Raw genomic sequence first — 15,595 nt, 5'->3', positions numbered from 1 at the left:
TAAACAAGGGCCACCTGAAATATTTTACAACCTTTGAAATAAAAGGAAACAGTTGATAAAAAGAATGAAATACTGATGTACTGTCTGAAAGGTTGTGTGATTTTTTGTACAATGAAGGTCAAACAATTGAAGATTGGAATACAAAGGTAATTTAGAATGTAACAAACATATGATTTGAAAGTCATTCAAATGTGTCGTGGTAATTTTGATCAACAGAACTAGTGATAGAAAAGCTGTATCATTTATTTGTTGATGCCATAGTCAAATAAATCAACTTAAATGTAGTTGTTTATTGCTTCTGAAGTCTTATTACACTCGGAATTATAAAAATTTAAGATTGGTACTTGGGTGTATTTAATGTTACTCAACAGCAGTGTGTGTGTGTGTGTTACTAATCTTACACTTAGTGAATTAAAGGTAAATAATAGTGCACCAAAATATTTATACTTACATCTAAAATACACACATGGTTCATGAATCACTTTTTAATTAAAAGTTATCAAAATATATGCACATTAAGTGGATGCAAATGTTAGTTATTCTAAACAATTATGAGCAAACAGAAATTACCCTTAAGAACTTGTGAAAAGGTAAATGTTTAGGAAATGAGATTGTAGTATTTTTCTTTACATAAATATACATATCTATTATTTGTAACCAACTAATAAGTATGTATATATATATATATAGCAAATTATTTTAAATTGTAAAAGGAGTAATCATATAATGTACATGGCTGTTTTTAGAATTAGAAGCAAACAGCTGAGAATTATTAGTACAAGTCCAACTTGCAGTTCTTAACATCAAAATTATGTTCTGAATTCTTTATTCTGCATTTGTATAGTTCCTACATCACTGTCTTTCAGAAATGTTTGAGTCTAACAAGTAAGAGTAACTAATTTAATGTTATTGTACTAATTAAAATCCTAATGACTACTAGTGACATCTGCAGGTTGTTTTCTCATTAGTCTCTCATGCTCCTTTTCACCCCAGTCATAAACCATGTAGCCCACGACAAAAGCTGTTTAAATACAGAAAATCACAAATTATTACTCCAAGATATGGCCACAAAGTTAGATTAATATATTTAAAACACATTACAAACATTTACAATTATCTAGAATATAAATAATCTACTAAATAAAGATTATTTTAAACATTTCCTAAAAAGTAAATAAGCTCCCCCTTTTTTTTGTAAAATGTACTAATACATAACAGTTTTGTTTGAAACACAAATTATATGAAACTTTTAGCATTCCTAGATATCTAGGAGCAGTAATGAAAAAATGCATTTAAAAGATGTCATTTACTCATTAATAGAGGTAATTAACATTCTCAAGGGTATATTAATATAATTTAAGTACTTTAAAATAAGTCACTATTATCATTTTAAATTTTAAAAATATAATTTTAAAGGAAAACAAAATATATTTAAGTCTAGAAATATCAACAAAATACATTTATAATCGCTGTCTATAACACACTGGGTGCCACATAATATAAATAAAAATAGAATTAAACATCTAAAAGGTGCCAAGGACAGTCGCAGTGTTCCAAACTCACACGCTCAACAGAAATTTGACTTTGTAACATGACTCATAACTAAAAGTTAGTTGTGATCCACCAGTGGGGCACATGACAACCAATGTGTTAAACAGTTTTGAGAATTGTGACTAAAGATAATTAGATACTGTATAAAGTTTTCTTTGCAATGAGAGCCCCAAATATGTAAGATACCATGCATTCAACGTTATTCTGTTTCACTAAGATTTTGAGGATTCAAGTGTTTTTTTAAACTATAATTAACAATATTTATCCAGTATTTTACCTCTTTTCCAACTTTTCAATAGACATTATCAAGTGACAAAAGTTCATGAATTTCTCAGTTTACATTCAGCTGCACTGTTTATAATAATTATTGAAAATTAAATTTTTTGGCATATTTTGTTCAAAACTATTCTTTAAATTCTCTTTTTACACATTTCAAAATACTACATTCTAAGTAACTGGATCCAATAATTAGATAATAAAACCTGTCTAGTCATTAAAATATGCACATTTTGGTAGGTTGGTAAATTCAGAATTTTGCACAAAGCCACATGAGGACTATTGGTCCTAGCCATCCATAATTTAGCAGTGATAGACTAGAGGGAAGGTAGCTAGTAAACACCAACTACCATCTCTTGGACTCCTCTTTTATCTACAAATGGTGGGAGTGACCATCACATTATAATACTGCCATGGCTAAAAGGGTAAGCATGTTTGGTGGCAGGGATTGGAGCCTTTGACAGCTTGGTAGAAAACACAGGTTTATTCCAGAAAGGTAAATTATCTTAAAATGTGATATGTTCAATGGTAAAGGTTAATAAATTAATTTATTTAAAGAAAAACAAACAATAATGACAATTCTAACTATACCTGGTTATCTTTGCTATGAATGACAGGCAAAACAAAATAAAATTGCACTTTCACAAAACAACTTACTTTTAATATTAAGAACCAAAATTATATTTATATCAATTCTTCTTTTCAATATTTAGTACAAAAAAAACAAGCCTCAAATATCTACATATAATTGGTAGAAACATTTGTCAATAGCCATCACTACATCTGCCCCTACACATTATATATGATTATTTTTTAAAAGCTACAGAAATATAACAAACATGAACAAAAACAAATTTCTGTGAAACTGCATAACCTACACATAAATTTCATTGTTTACTTATGTAAAAATAACTAACTTTTCTCAGCTATACTTACGAGGCACGATAACAAAGATTTGACTACGGATCCTTCTGAATAAATTGGGTAAACTGTGGGTAAACAGTCCTGCAAAGGCTCTTTGTTCAAATGGTGACAACCTGTAATAAATGATACCTCGAATCTTGGCAAGCTCTCCAAACCTCAGACCCATATTTGTTTTACAGGTTTAAGTCTGTTTAAGAAAAGAAAACAGATTCTTAACCACAAAGGAATATTAGTTTTGGTTATTTTAAGATATTTGGGTCAAAGCTGTGATCTTATATTTTATGTCTAACCTAAAGAAAGTTCAATGTAGAACTTAAGTGTCTGGAAAAACATAAGGTTAATAACCACCATTAAAATTACAATACTTCACACCCAATTAAACAACCAGACATTTAAAAAAAAAAACAATTATTGTGATATTTTTCTTATTCTGTTGCTTAGAAAAATAATTAATATTCAAATGCAGACACAGTTAACTAACCTTCAGAACTAAAAAACAAACATTATTTAAACTTAGATATAAGCATTACTAGTCAAATGCTAAAATTAAAAATGTTTCATAAAACAATTTTTTAATTTTAAAGTTAAGACTTTCTTAATACAAATATTCTAAATAATCTATATTACAGTATTTATTTCTCAAAGCTCATAGGACACAACTTGTACATTACAAGATTTACCTATTACTTGTAGCTACAAACTCCTAACATTGGTAATTAAGCACTGGGTTAGAAGTTTATAAACCTTGCTTGTAGAATGTCCCATTTTTTTGCACCACCTTATCTTAAAGATATGATTTGTAGTTTACAATCTGCTGAACTTAATTTGATATTGGTTTTATATGCAAATATTTTTGTTGCATTATCTGTATTACTACCTACAGCTAAACATTTACCTCTGATGCTAAAGCTAGCTAAAATTACATTGTCAGTGCTGGTTAGTGTACTTTCTTCTGTTACTAACAGTTGTTATAGAAAAGTCTTTTATACTGATGCCATGTTTTAATAGGGATAGGCTATTAGTAACACAATGTAAGTGAACACAAAATATCTCTTAAGCTACAATAATTAACAATAGATACTACACTTGTACAGCACCATAAGGACTTATTATTATTGGCACCTAATTCTCCTATTACTAATAATAACAAAATTATCCAATTAATGAATGAAAATATTCTAATCATTACAAGTTTTTTTCCTTGTGTAAGTTACTTCATGACATTATCTATTCCAAGATATATTTCATTATATAAAAGTAACTGTATTAGTTTTCAATCTTTATTATCTACATAGTTATCTTGCCCCACTCATTGATATAATAAATAAACAGTATTTCACAAAGAAAATCACAAAGACATTCTATTCTATTAAAACACTGTATACGGGTTTACTCTTCCTAGTTTGTGCTCCCATGATGGACAAAAAAATAAAAATCAGTGGGGGATTCAAACTCCAGCAGTCACTTAGGTCTCTATAAGATGAAGGGTTTTAAGATACTCTGAAAGGTAATCTGAGGTTCTCCTCGACTTTAAAAATATATACAGATAAAACCAATATCTTTATCTTAATATGCATCTAACAGAACACTTTCTCTAAAAAATAAAATTACCAAAAATATATTTCCACTCATTGTAGTTCTACTCCATGTAAGGTCTTATTTGCTTTCCTTATCAAAGAGAGGATGTTGAATTATTGATCCTTGATGAAGAGCAACCCAATGAAATAAAAATTATCTTGGAACAGCTGGTATGAGTATTAACACTTACTAATATGGCAGAGAACAACGTTTCACCCTTCCTAGGTCATCTTCAGATTAAAAACGTTTGTTAAGTCTCTTTCCCTTGACTATCAAGTAAGGCGTGATCTTATAAATGTTTATAAAATTATCCTGGCAATTAAAAGGCAGAGACCTCTCATTTCTTTGTGATATATTCTAAAGAAAAGAAGACATGTTCAAGACTTTGAAAGAAAGAAAAAAATGATAGATTTTTGATCCAGCTTTGTGTCTTTAACATGATTACTTACTTACTGAATGGGCAAAAATGTTTGTTTGATTGTTGAATTTTGTATAAAGCTACCATCCATAATTCTAAAGTAATAGACTAGAAAGAACGTATCCACTCATAATCATCCACCACCAACTCTTGGGCTGCTCTTTCACCAATGAATAAGAAGATGGACTACTGTTTTATAATCCCCCAAGGCTGAGAGAGTGAATAAGTTTGATGACATTCACTCTTCTGATCTGGACATTGGAAGTCAAGTGCCTATTTAACATATCATGGCAGTAGGAGTTCAGAAAGGTAAGAAATAATTTTTTGGAAAATAAAGGGTGGGTTTTACTTTTTCTCAAGGATGACTGTGAAAGAACAATCTTGAGGTTGAAGGACTGAATGGTTCCTTGTTTTCTAAAGCTATACATGTAGTTTCTTGTAAATGTACATCACTTAAAATAATCTCAAACTGATTTTGTGTATCTTTTCTTTAATGAGCTATAAGCAACACTAATCACAGCTCAACACAACAAAAGTCAAAAGCAATATTGTTTATAATGGGATCTTTGAAAACTACTATTCTGAAACACAATACCATCTCAATAAATTCATCTTCATGTTAATATATAAATTATTATCCATTAACTTCCCTAAAATTAAAGATATTTATAACGATAAAACATTTAAGTTAGTATCAGTGGTTAAAATAATTTGCATATACATTTTTATTACTACAAATAAGGTAATTAATTGTACTACTACTAGTAATAATTTTACTAATGCTAACAGTACTGATATTCAGGCTTCTTAAATTTTTAATAATATTGTTAAAAGCATTCCAAATATTTCTTGAAGACCGATTACTTTACTTGAAAATAAATTTATTTAAAAAATTTTCTGTAGTGCTTAAAAAACTAAAATTGAGTGAAACTAAAAGCCAAGAATTTAGAAAAATTCAAAGTGCAATCGGAACTGAACACGTAAAAAAAAAAAAAGGGACAAATCCGGTAGCAAATTTTTGTGCAACAAATATTTTAAACTATGGAATAATTAAGCTGTTAGTGCAAATAGCTTCTAAAGTATTCGTTTACGCCAAAGACTACATAACACTATTATTATGAACACTCAATAGCTCTATGCAGTATACTATAGAATAGAACTAGGCCTAAGGTTACCCGGGCTATTTGCAATTAATAAATTATGAAACGAACACTTTGATCAGTATATACCACCAACGCTTAATTCTTAATTAATCAATATTACTAGTCAAGCTCATTTTCTGTTAAAGAACAGCTCATGAAAGCAGTATCATGTACAGTTAAATAGACTTCGACCTTCATTTTAATTTAATACTAACTCAAAAATATTCAACATTCTGACCTTCCTATCCCAGCTTTCAGCCTTGCTTAAATAACCTTTAAATTTAATAATATTAAAGGCGCTGCGATTGCTTTCAATAGGTAAATTATAATAATTTCAGAAACTTTTAAAATACGATTTAGAAGAAGTTTTAAAAATATATCGTTTATAAAACATCAGCTTATATTATATATGTTATTTTATTGGAATAATACGATTGTACAAAATACACTACAGGTCAAAATTTTAAAGCCAATGAACAAAGAGAAAAGATATGCATTTTCCGTTGTTAGACTCCACCATTTATTTGAGTAGAGCTTCAAAAGATGAAAATAAGAAAAGGGCAAAAAATATAAATAACGTTTTTAGCATTTAACAGGGCAAATGTGAACACTATGAAATTAGCCTAAACACTAGCTGGTCAAAATTTTAAAGCCATACTGAAACGAAGCGTTAATCGGTAAACACGTAGTGAAATTTAGTCATTTGTGTACAAGCATCAGCGTTGTTATCATCTCCCACTGACATATCCTGTGTTACATTGAGTAAAAACATGGCAAAGGCTAAAAAGTTGACAGAGTTTGAACGCGGCAGAATTGTCGAGCTGCAAAAGCAAGGTCTCTCTCAACGTGCCATCGCTGGTGAGATTGGGCGTAATAAAACTACTGTTGCATATTTCTTAAAAAACCCTGAGGGATACGGAACGAGAATTTCAAGTGGTCGACCCAAGAATATTTCGCCGGCGTTGAGAAGGAGAATTCGACGGGTTGTCCGGCAAGACACCAGCCGATCGTCGAACCAGATTAAGGCCCTTACGGACGCAGAATGTAGCTCAAGAACAATAAGACAGCATCTACGAGAAAAAGGCTTTAAAAACCGTAAACGTCTTAAAAGGCCACACCTCCTTCCACACCACGAAACAGCCCAGTTAAACTTTGCTGAGAAGCACCAAACGTGAAACGTAGAAAAGTGGAAGAAGGTTTTGTTCTCGGATGAGAAAAAGTTTAACCTGGATGGTCCAGATGGCTTCCAATGTTACTGGCACGATAAAGATATCTCACCGGGGACATTTTCTACACGACACAGTGGAGAATGTTCCATCACGATCTGTAGTGCTTTCTCCTTCCATGGAGCAATGGAGCTTCAGGTTATACTGGGGCGTCAAACAGCAACTGGCTACATTGGCAACCTGTGAGCCGCGGGATCGAATCGTCACATCAAACATGCTCGCCTTTTCAATTACGAGAGCTTTATAATGTGATAGTCAATCTCACTATTTGTTTGTAAAAGAGTAGTCCAAGAGTTGGTGGTGATGAATAGCTACCTTCCCTCTAGTCTTATACTGCTGAATTCAGGACGGATAGCGCAGATAGTTCTCGTGTAGCTTTACGCGAAATTCAAGAAACAAACAAATAACATGTGTAGTACTGATTAGTATGAACAAACAACAGTAGCTCATATATATGTATATAATTTTAAAATGTTTATTATATCTTACTATAATTCATATAACATTTACGTTTGTACCTACGTATATAACCAAAACTTCTGCACCAACAACTGAATGGCATCACCGACAAAAACACATAATAAATTTCACACTCTAGGTATTCAAGAATCAGATAATTAGAATAATAACTGTGGTAGGTGCAATAACTATTTCTTTATGATAGAACAAAATTTTAAATAAAAGTTCCCTTCTCACAACAAGAACGCGACTTTTATTAACTGCAACTGCACGTAAAGGTTTCATTACATGTTTTAAAAGTAGTACTGAGAAATGAGAATTCTTAAAAAAATCTAATATTTTTTCAACAAATAATAGCACTTTTAACATGTTAAAACATTGTGGGTTATGTCAGTAAAACTTATATCTGAATCTTAAATCTAATATTTTTTTCAACAAACGATAGCATTTTTAACATACAAAAGTTTATATCAGTAAAACATGAACATTTTTAGTTCTGTACTGTGAATCATTCTGATGCAATGAGTTGTATATGGCTAAAAAGCACAATCTGCCAACTTTTCCAGTGCAATACTTCTCAATACTTTTTTCAATGAGGTGAGGTATGATTACTTCGATTAGTAATTACTAGTACAAATAGTCATCCGTGAAGCGACGTTTCTGTTGTGACAATATTGTACTGACTTTATCAGATATTTTGAAAACGAGACAATTAAGATTGTATGTGAGTCAGTATTTTGATTTTAATCACCAAATATTTAGAAACAATTAAAACGGTAATATAAAAACAATTTTTATACTATCCTTTCCGGATTTTGTAACCACATCATTGATTCTTTTCAGTACAAATATGGCAATAATTTCTTGATGTTTCTGTAGCAAATTTTCCCTTGCGATGAAAATTGTTCATTCATACAATGTCATCTTGATAAAATCTGGTCTGATCAGCATTAACATCATAGCGAATTTTCATATTATCGAAAACTGATTTAAGTCTTTTCCTGATAGAGTCATGGATGATATTTTTATTTTTTCTGATTCATGAGGCCACCGCTAGTACAGCGGTATGTCTACGGATTTACAACGTAAAATCAGGGGTTCGATTCCCCTCGGTGGGCTCCGTAGATAGCACAGTGTGGCTTTGCTATAAGAAAACACAAACTCTACAGCGGTATGCACAACGCAAAATCAGGGGTTCGATTCCCCTCGGTGGGCTCAGTAGATAGCCCAGTGTGGCTTTGCTATAAGAAAACACAAACTCTACAGCGGTATGTCTCCGGATTTACAACGCTACAATCAGGGGTCCGATTCCCCTCGGTGGGCTGAACAGGTAGCCCTTTGTGGCTTTGTTATAAGAAAAACACGAAACACGCACGTTAATAGTGTTATCAGCGACGTCAATATTTTTGGCCCGGCATGGCCAAGCGTGTTAAGGCATGCGATTCGTAATCCGAGGGTCGCGGGTTCGCATCCCCGTCGCGCCAAACATGCTCGCATTTTCAGCCGTGGGGGCGTTATAATGTCACGGTCAATCCCACTATTCGTTGATAAAAGAGTAGCCCAAGAATTGGTGGTGGGTGGTGATGACTAGCTGCCTTCCCTCTCGTCTTACACTGCTAAATTAGGGACGGCTAGCGCAGATAGCCCTCGTGTAGTTTTGTGCGAAATAAAAAACAAACAAACTCCGAAACTATTTCTTATCGAATGTTGAAAAACAATAAAAACTTTGTGCATTTAACTTGTAAGTAGTTTCATTTTAAATCGTAGCAAACTGCAAAACCATCAACCAACACGTTTCAGCACAGAATATCCATTCCATAAAAGCTTTAGAAATGCGTTAGATATAAGAACGATTTATACAGAAACTATATAGTGAAAGTTGTGGCGCTAAATATTTATCAAAATCAGTTACAGTAGAAAAATTATTTTTATCTTATCTTGATGTGTGATAGTTGAGTAAAACAGGGTTTATTCACTTGAGTAATAGACATCTAGTTTTATACTCAATGTCTAGGCCTCGCATGGCCAAGTGGGTTAAGGCGTTCGACTCGTAATCTGAAGGTCGCGCCTCCCCCTCGCACAAAACATGCTCGCCTTTTCAGACGTGGGGGCATTATAATGTTACGATCAATCCCACTATTATTTAGTAAAATAGTGGCCCAAGAGTTGGCGCTGGGTGGTGACGACTAGCTGCCTTCCATCTTGTTTTAGACTTCTAAATTAGGGACGGTTAGCACAGATAGCCCTCGAGTAGCTTTGTGTGAAATTCAAAACAAAGTCACTGTCCAAAGTATTTTGCTAACAGTGATTATTAATCGAAAGTGTAAAAACAACAACAACAAAATAAACAAAAATGAAAAAACTTTTATAAGTAGTTTGTACGTCTTATCTGATGCGGATGGTAAGACAGATATTTGTGTCATGATAACTTATAAAGTACTTTAGCTAGTTGGACCTATCGTAAGCAAAATGAATTATTGCAGTAAATATGTTTATGTTCAAAGAACAAGCAAACAAAGATGTGTTGATGAAGGTTGTATGGCTGAAAATTTGACAAAGAAGAAATAAAGATGTGTTTATGAAGGTTGTATGGCTGAAAATTTGACAAAGAAGAAATAAAGACGTATTGATGAAGGATGCTTAGCTGAAAGTTTGACAAAGAAGAAATAAAGATGTGTTGATGAAGGTTGTATGGCTGAAAGTTTGACAAAGAAGAAATAAAGATGTATTGATGAAGGATGCTTGATGGAAAGTTTGACCACATTTTTATTACTCGGTATCAACGACTTTAAACAATTATTTTATTTTATAATTTTAACTATATTACTACGTTTGTTTGCTTGCAAAGTCTTATTAGAGTATGTGCTCTGTTCACCGTGAGGATTAAAAAAAACAAAAAACCGGATTTTAGCATTATAAGTCCGTAAACTTACACCTGGCAAACAGTTACATGTTTTTAGTATTTGCACTTCTTTTACACATTAACTAGTAGCTATGTTTATACACACTGAGAAAATCTACATTTATAATGACGAACAAAAAGGATTGAATAGTTCAATTAGTGTCATTAAAAAAAAATCAAAATCAAAGTAAAATAATACACATTCCCTGAAGCTCAGTAAATAAAAACCTAATGTATTAATTATTTTTCTAATAAGCCATCACATAGCGTCACTGTGTGGTTGTAAAACAGTGGTGCACAAACGTTTTGAGTCAGGAGCCACAAACAGACTTCTCGTAACCGTTGGGGTTACAAAAAAGTGAAGATTAAAATCATTCCATAGTTGTTTCACACAAGATGGACATCACATTTAAGAACACACAAATAACGATTACATCAAAGAGTTTGCACATTATTCTAAGAAATGTTATGATACGTCAACTGTCACAAATTCAGTGCGATGGATGGTGCTGCATGTCATCTACGAGCTTAGAAATGTCCGGCTTGATGTTTGACGTTGAAAGACGTAAAACTGCTTCCAGATGATCATCAGTCAGCTGATTGCGAGTGTTGTTTTTGTTCAGTTTCATGTGTGAGATATACTGTTCGCAGCAGTACGTGCTGCCAAGCATGCTGGTGTGGAAAAGTGCGTTCTCTTTCAGATTAGTAAATATATCAGGCAACGTTTTGTAGAAGTTAAGCAAACTGTTTTCTTGGTAAATAGCACGCAGTTAATCAGATGCCTGGAGATCAGTAAGTTCGAGCTGATATTCTGCTGACAAGTCATCCACTGACACACTGAACGGATCAGCAAAAAAGTTTCATCAGTAATCTACATTGGTCAAAGTCATGGAACCGTGAGTTAAAGGATTAACTCAAGGTATCTAGTTTCCCAACATAAACTTGTGTGTCAATGTCCTGATTTTTCTGTGGCTGTGACTGAAAAGTGGGCAAGTGCACGAAGTTGCCTGATGCTGCCGGAAAAACTGTAACTTTGTCCTGAAAGCTGAGACGTGATTTGCAAGCTGACAGACAAGCTGAGTTTTGCCTTGCAACTTCAAATTCAGATCATTCAAGTGTTGTGTCATGCCAACCAGAAAGGTCAAATCAGCTTGCCATGCTGGATCAGTCATGGAAATCACTTCTGTGTCTTTGTTCTTGCTTCTGAGGAATTCTATCACCTCATTAATCAACTCCCAGAATCTTCTGAGCATCTTCCCTCGACTCAGCTAGCGTAGTTCACAGTGATACACAACGTCACCATAGTATGAATCAATTTCTCCAAGAAGATTTCGAAACTGAGGTGATTGAGCCCTAGTGATTTGATGAAATTAATGGTTTTCGTCACTAATGCCATCAGTGCCTGAAAACCAAGTTCTTTACTGCACAGGTTCTGTTGGTGAATAATACAGTGCAACTTCACCGACTGTCTGTTCTGCTTTCCTCGATGCTTCATCAACAGTGCTACCAGCCCGCTACTTTCTCCGGTCATGGCTGGTGCTCCATCAGTTGTCACATTTACCAGTTTCGTGAAATCCAATGAAACACTACTACACAGTCGTACTGTCTTCTCGAATAGAGCAGACCCAGTTGTCTGAGCCTTGACGAAACTCACGCCGATTAGTTCCTCTGTGATATCAAGCGATGACGACACACCACGAACAAAAACTAGTAGCTGTGCTGTTGAACTGATGTCAGTCGACTCGTCTGCTACCAAAGAGAAGTTGACAAAGTTGGCTGCTTTATTTGTAAGCTACCTTGTCACGTCTGCTGAGAGGTGTGAAATTCTTCGTTGAACTGTCATACGATCCAAAGCCACCGTCTGTAGCTTGCGAACTGCTTCCAGATACAAATTTTCCGATGCAGTAATCATACATTGCTTGACAAAATCACCATCAGTGAACGGTCGGCCAGATTTTGCTATCATCAACGAAATATCGTAACTGACCTCACATGCTGTACTTAAATCTGTTGACTGCTTTGAGAAAACGTTCTGCTGGTGATTCAGCGACCGCCGCAGAGATTCAATTTGAGCTGTTCGTTCATCATCGACAACGTTGTGGGAATCTTTATGCTTCGACTCATAATGACGCTTTATATTGGATACCTTCGCCACTGCTACTGTCGAATGACACAGCAGACAAATCACGTTCTTCTGTTGTTGAACAAAACAGTATTACGCAGTCCAATCATCATGAAACTGCCAGTTTTCGTCGTCAACTTTTCTTTTACGATTAGCTGCCATTTTTGTTACGAAATAATATCAAAATAGGGCTCGTAAGTAAATCTCGAAGAACAATTGGAACGCGTGAGATTTCGTAATTACGAAAATATTACGTCATTGCACTAACGATTAAATGCCTGTGCATTAACGAGATTTACTTATTAAATTTCCTTTATTGCTCGACACAAAAACGGAACCATCCAGTATCTAATGATTCTAATCTAATGCATATTCTTCTATAGCGCTTAATCTTCGCGCAGGCGCGAACTCCAAGAGCGCAAACTCTCTATGTTTGACTTTCCCGTTGGACATCGCAGGCCACTCGGCGCGGGCCGGACTTTATGCACCACTATTGTAAAATAAATAATCTCTAAAACTATGCAAAATGTTAGGGGATACATAAGAATAAGTACTAAAACTCTGTCAATAAGAGATAACTGAATGTGGCAGAAAGTTTGAATATACTTTCTGATGTTTTATCTGTTTTGTTTCATTTTTCTAAATAGGAACTTTGTTTTTCATGTTTACCTAAAGACACACAAAAGCTATCACACTTCCTTAAGTTTGAACTGATTAGCTAGAAAGGAAGCAACTAATTATTGTATTCATCGTCAGCTCTTGAGCTTCTCTAATAGAAAAATGAGACTTAATGGTTACTCTCATAGTCTACCCACGACCCCAAAGTGAGATGCGCTATTTTGAGGCAACGGGACGCAAACCATGGACTCTAGGATTCACAGGCCGACACACTAATTACTCGGTTAATCCCCAAAAAAATCCAACAGGAATTTCGGTTGTACATTGTTTGTGTACCATTCCAAATAATTCTTAGATCCCATTTAATTTATACGTTTATATATTTTTTCAATAAGAATTTATAATTATGCCAAATAATCTTATAAAATTTATCGAGAAAAAAGCATGTCTTCTCATTCGTAATTTTAATTTAATTATTCAGAAATAATTTGTGGTTTATTCTTATAAATGTACACAAATTGAATACTGAAATTGATATAATAAATGTATTTTAAGAAATTATTCATAGATGGCAGGACAATGTTGGCTAAGCAGATGCAACGTGATTATATTAGAATTAATAAGCTCAGGGTGATAAAAAAGTGGTCAACATAGAAAATGTCACGAGAAAAGCATTTGAGAAAGGTAACTTCTCCTGCAACAATAAAATTTTCATTCATTGAAAAAAAATAAACGGCTTTAATGGCAATCGAATATTATATTTACGAAATTGGTGTCAGTCGACTCGTCACACAGATATGGAAAAACATAGTGAGTTTTCTACAGTGTAAAAATATTTTAGTATTAATGTATGATTTACAAATTCAGAAGTGATAGACTAATAGAAGGAAGTCAGTTAGTCAACACCACACGCAACCACCGTTTGAGATATTCTTTACTCACGAAAAGTGAGACTGATCGTCACCGTAAGGTCTAACGTGTTGAGTGACGGGATTCAATCTCGAGAACTGTGAGTCACGTGCCCTAACAACCAAGTCATGACAAACTCTAAAATTTTAGAGTTTCTTCCTTAACCGTAAAATGAGAGAATTTAAATGTTTATGAAATATTGCGTTGTAAATCGTCCACTTTAGACGTTAAATTAGTAACGTTATAGTCAGGTGGGTTAAGGCGTGCGATTCCTCATTTTAGAGTCGCGAGTTCGCATTTCCGTCGCACCAAACATGCTCGCCTTTTCAGCCGTGGGGGCGTTATAATGTGACGGTCAATCCCACTATTCGATGGTAAAAGAGTAGCCCAAGAGTGGGTGGTGATGACTAGTTGCCTTCCCTCTAGCGTTACATTGCTAAATTAAGATAGCCCTCTAGTAGCTTTGCGCGAAATTAAAAAAAAACAGTAACGTTATAACTCGTTCTCACAGATACTTTATAAATCACATACCATTCCACGTTAATCATTGAGATGTCTCAAGTGTAAAAAACTATTTAATTCATACGAATATCTAGTTGCAAAGAGAGACAATGATTAATTTTTCAATTTTAATTTTTCTCTCTGTTTGGAATTTAGAACAAAGCTACAGAATGAGCTACTCGGTATCGAAGCCCAGTTTTTGCGTTGTAAATCTCGCAACGTACCGCTATGTCACTGGGAGGTAGGGGAAGCTGTGACAGATACTATATTAATTATTTACCACTCTACGTTACTCATCGAGATGTCTCAAGTTAAGAAAAACAAACTATTTAATTCATACGAATATCCAGTTTCAAAGAGAGACAAAGATCTATTTTGTAATTTTTAAGTAGAATTTTGTTATTCACAGACACCTTCTAAACAACGACAAAACAAACTAAAACAAAAACAAAACACTTTGCATCATTCAAAGTTGATTTTGCGGCTTGAAGTTATGTTTGATAGGCATGTAATACATTATGTAACAAAATTTTTTCTTGTTCCTGGGCAGAAAGTGTTATTTCCCAATTGCTTATGCCTAATGTAAATTGTTGTTGTTGTTGTTTTGAATTAAACACAAAGCTACACAATGAACTATCTGTGCTCTGCTCACCACGGGTATCGAAACCCGGTTTTTAGCGTTGTAAGTCTGCAGACACACCGCTGATCCACTGAGAGGCAATGTAAATGGAAAAGACCTAGTTTTCTCTTCAAACTTTGCTTTTGTGACCTGGGATCGTGTAATAAAAATATGATGGATTTTGTTTTTGTCTGAATTTCGCGCAAACCTACTCGAGGGCTATCTGCGCTAGCCATCCCTAATTTAGCAGCGTAACGTTAGAGGAAAGGCAGCTCGTCATCACCACCCACCGCCAACTTTCGGGCTACTTTTTTTACCAACGAATAGTGGTGTTTACCGTCACATTATAA

At 34.0% G+C, this 15,595-nt stretch overlaps 1 protein-coding gene across 3 annotated transcripts; it reads right to left on the bottom strand.

Moving 5' to 3' along the window:
* Positions 1-809: 809 nt before the first annotated feature.
* UQCR-Q (Ubiquinol-cytochrome c reductase ubiquinone-binding protein) lies at positions 810-6,281 on the bottom strand. 3 transcript variants are annotated; one of them, XM_076503988.1, is made up of 3 exons: positions 6,128-6,281; positions 2,764-2,938; positions 810-1,021 (listed from the first exon to the last, which is right to left on the bottom strand). In XM_076503988.1, the coding sequence occupies exons 2-3, from the start codon at positions 2,915-2,917 to the stop codon at positions 927-929; spliced, it is 249 nt and encodes an 82-aa protein (XP_076360103.1). In that variant the 5' UTR covers positions 2,918-2,938; positions 6,128-6,281; the 3' UTR covers positions 810-926. The 3 variants fall into 3 exon arrangements, with proteins under 3 accessions (XP_076360103.1, XP_076360104.1, XP_076360105.1); XM_076503989.1 differs by having other exon boundaries at positions 6,105-6,232; XM_076503990.1 differs by lacking the exon at positions 6,128-6,281 and adding an exon at positions 3,432-3,524.
* Between the last annotated feature and the right edge of the window lie 9,314 nt (positions 6,282-15,595).

This window comes from Tachypleus tridentatus, chromosome 6, assembly GCF_004210375.1.
Source record: "Tachypleus tridentatus isolate NWPU-2018 chromosome 6, ASM421037v1, whole genome shotgun sequence".
NCBI classification, from domain to species: domain Eukaryota; kingdom Metazoa; phylum Arthropoda; class Merostomata; order Xiphosura; family Limulidae; genus Tachypleus; species Tachypleus tridentatus.
This window is presented reverse-complemented; position numbering and strand designations above follow the sequence as displayed.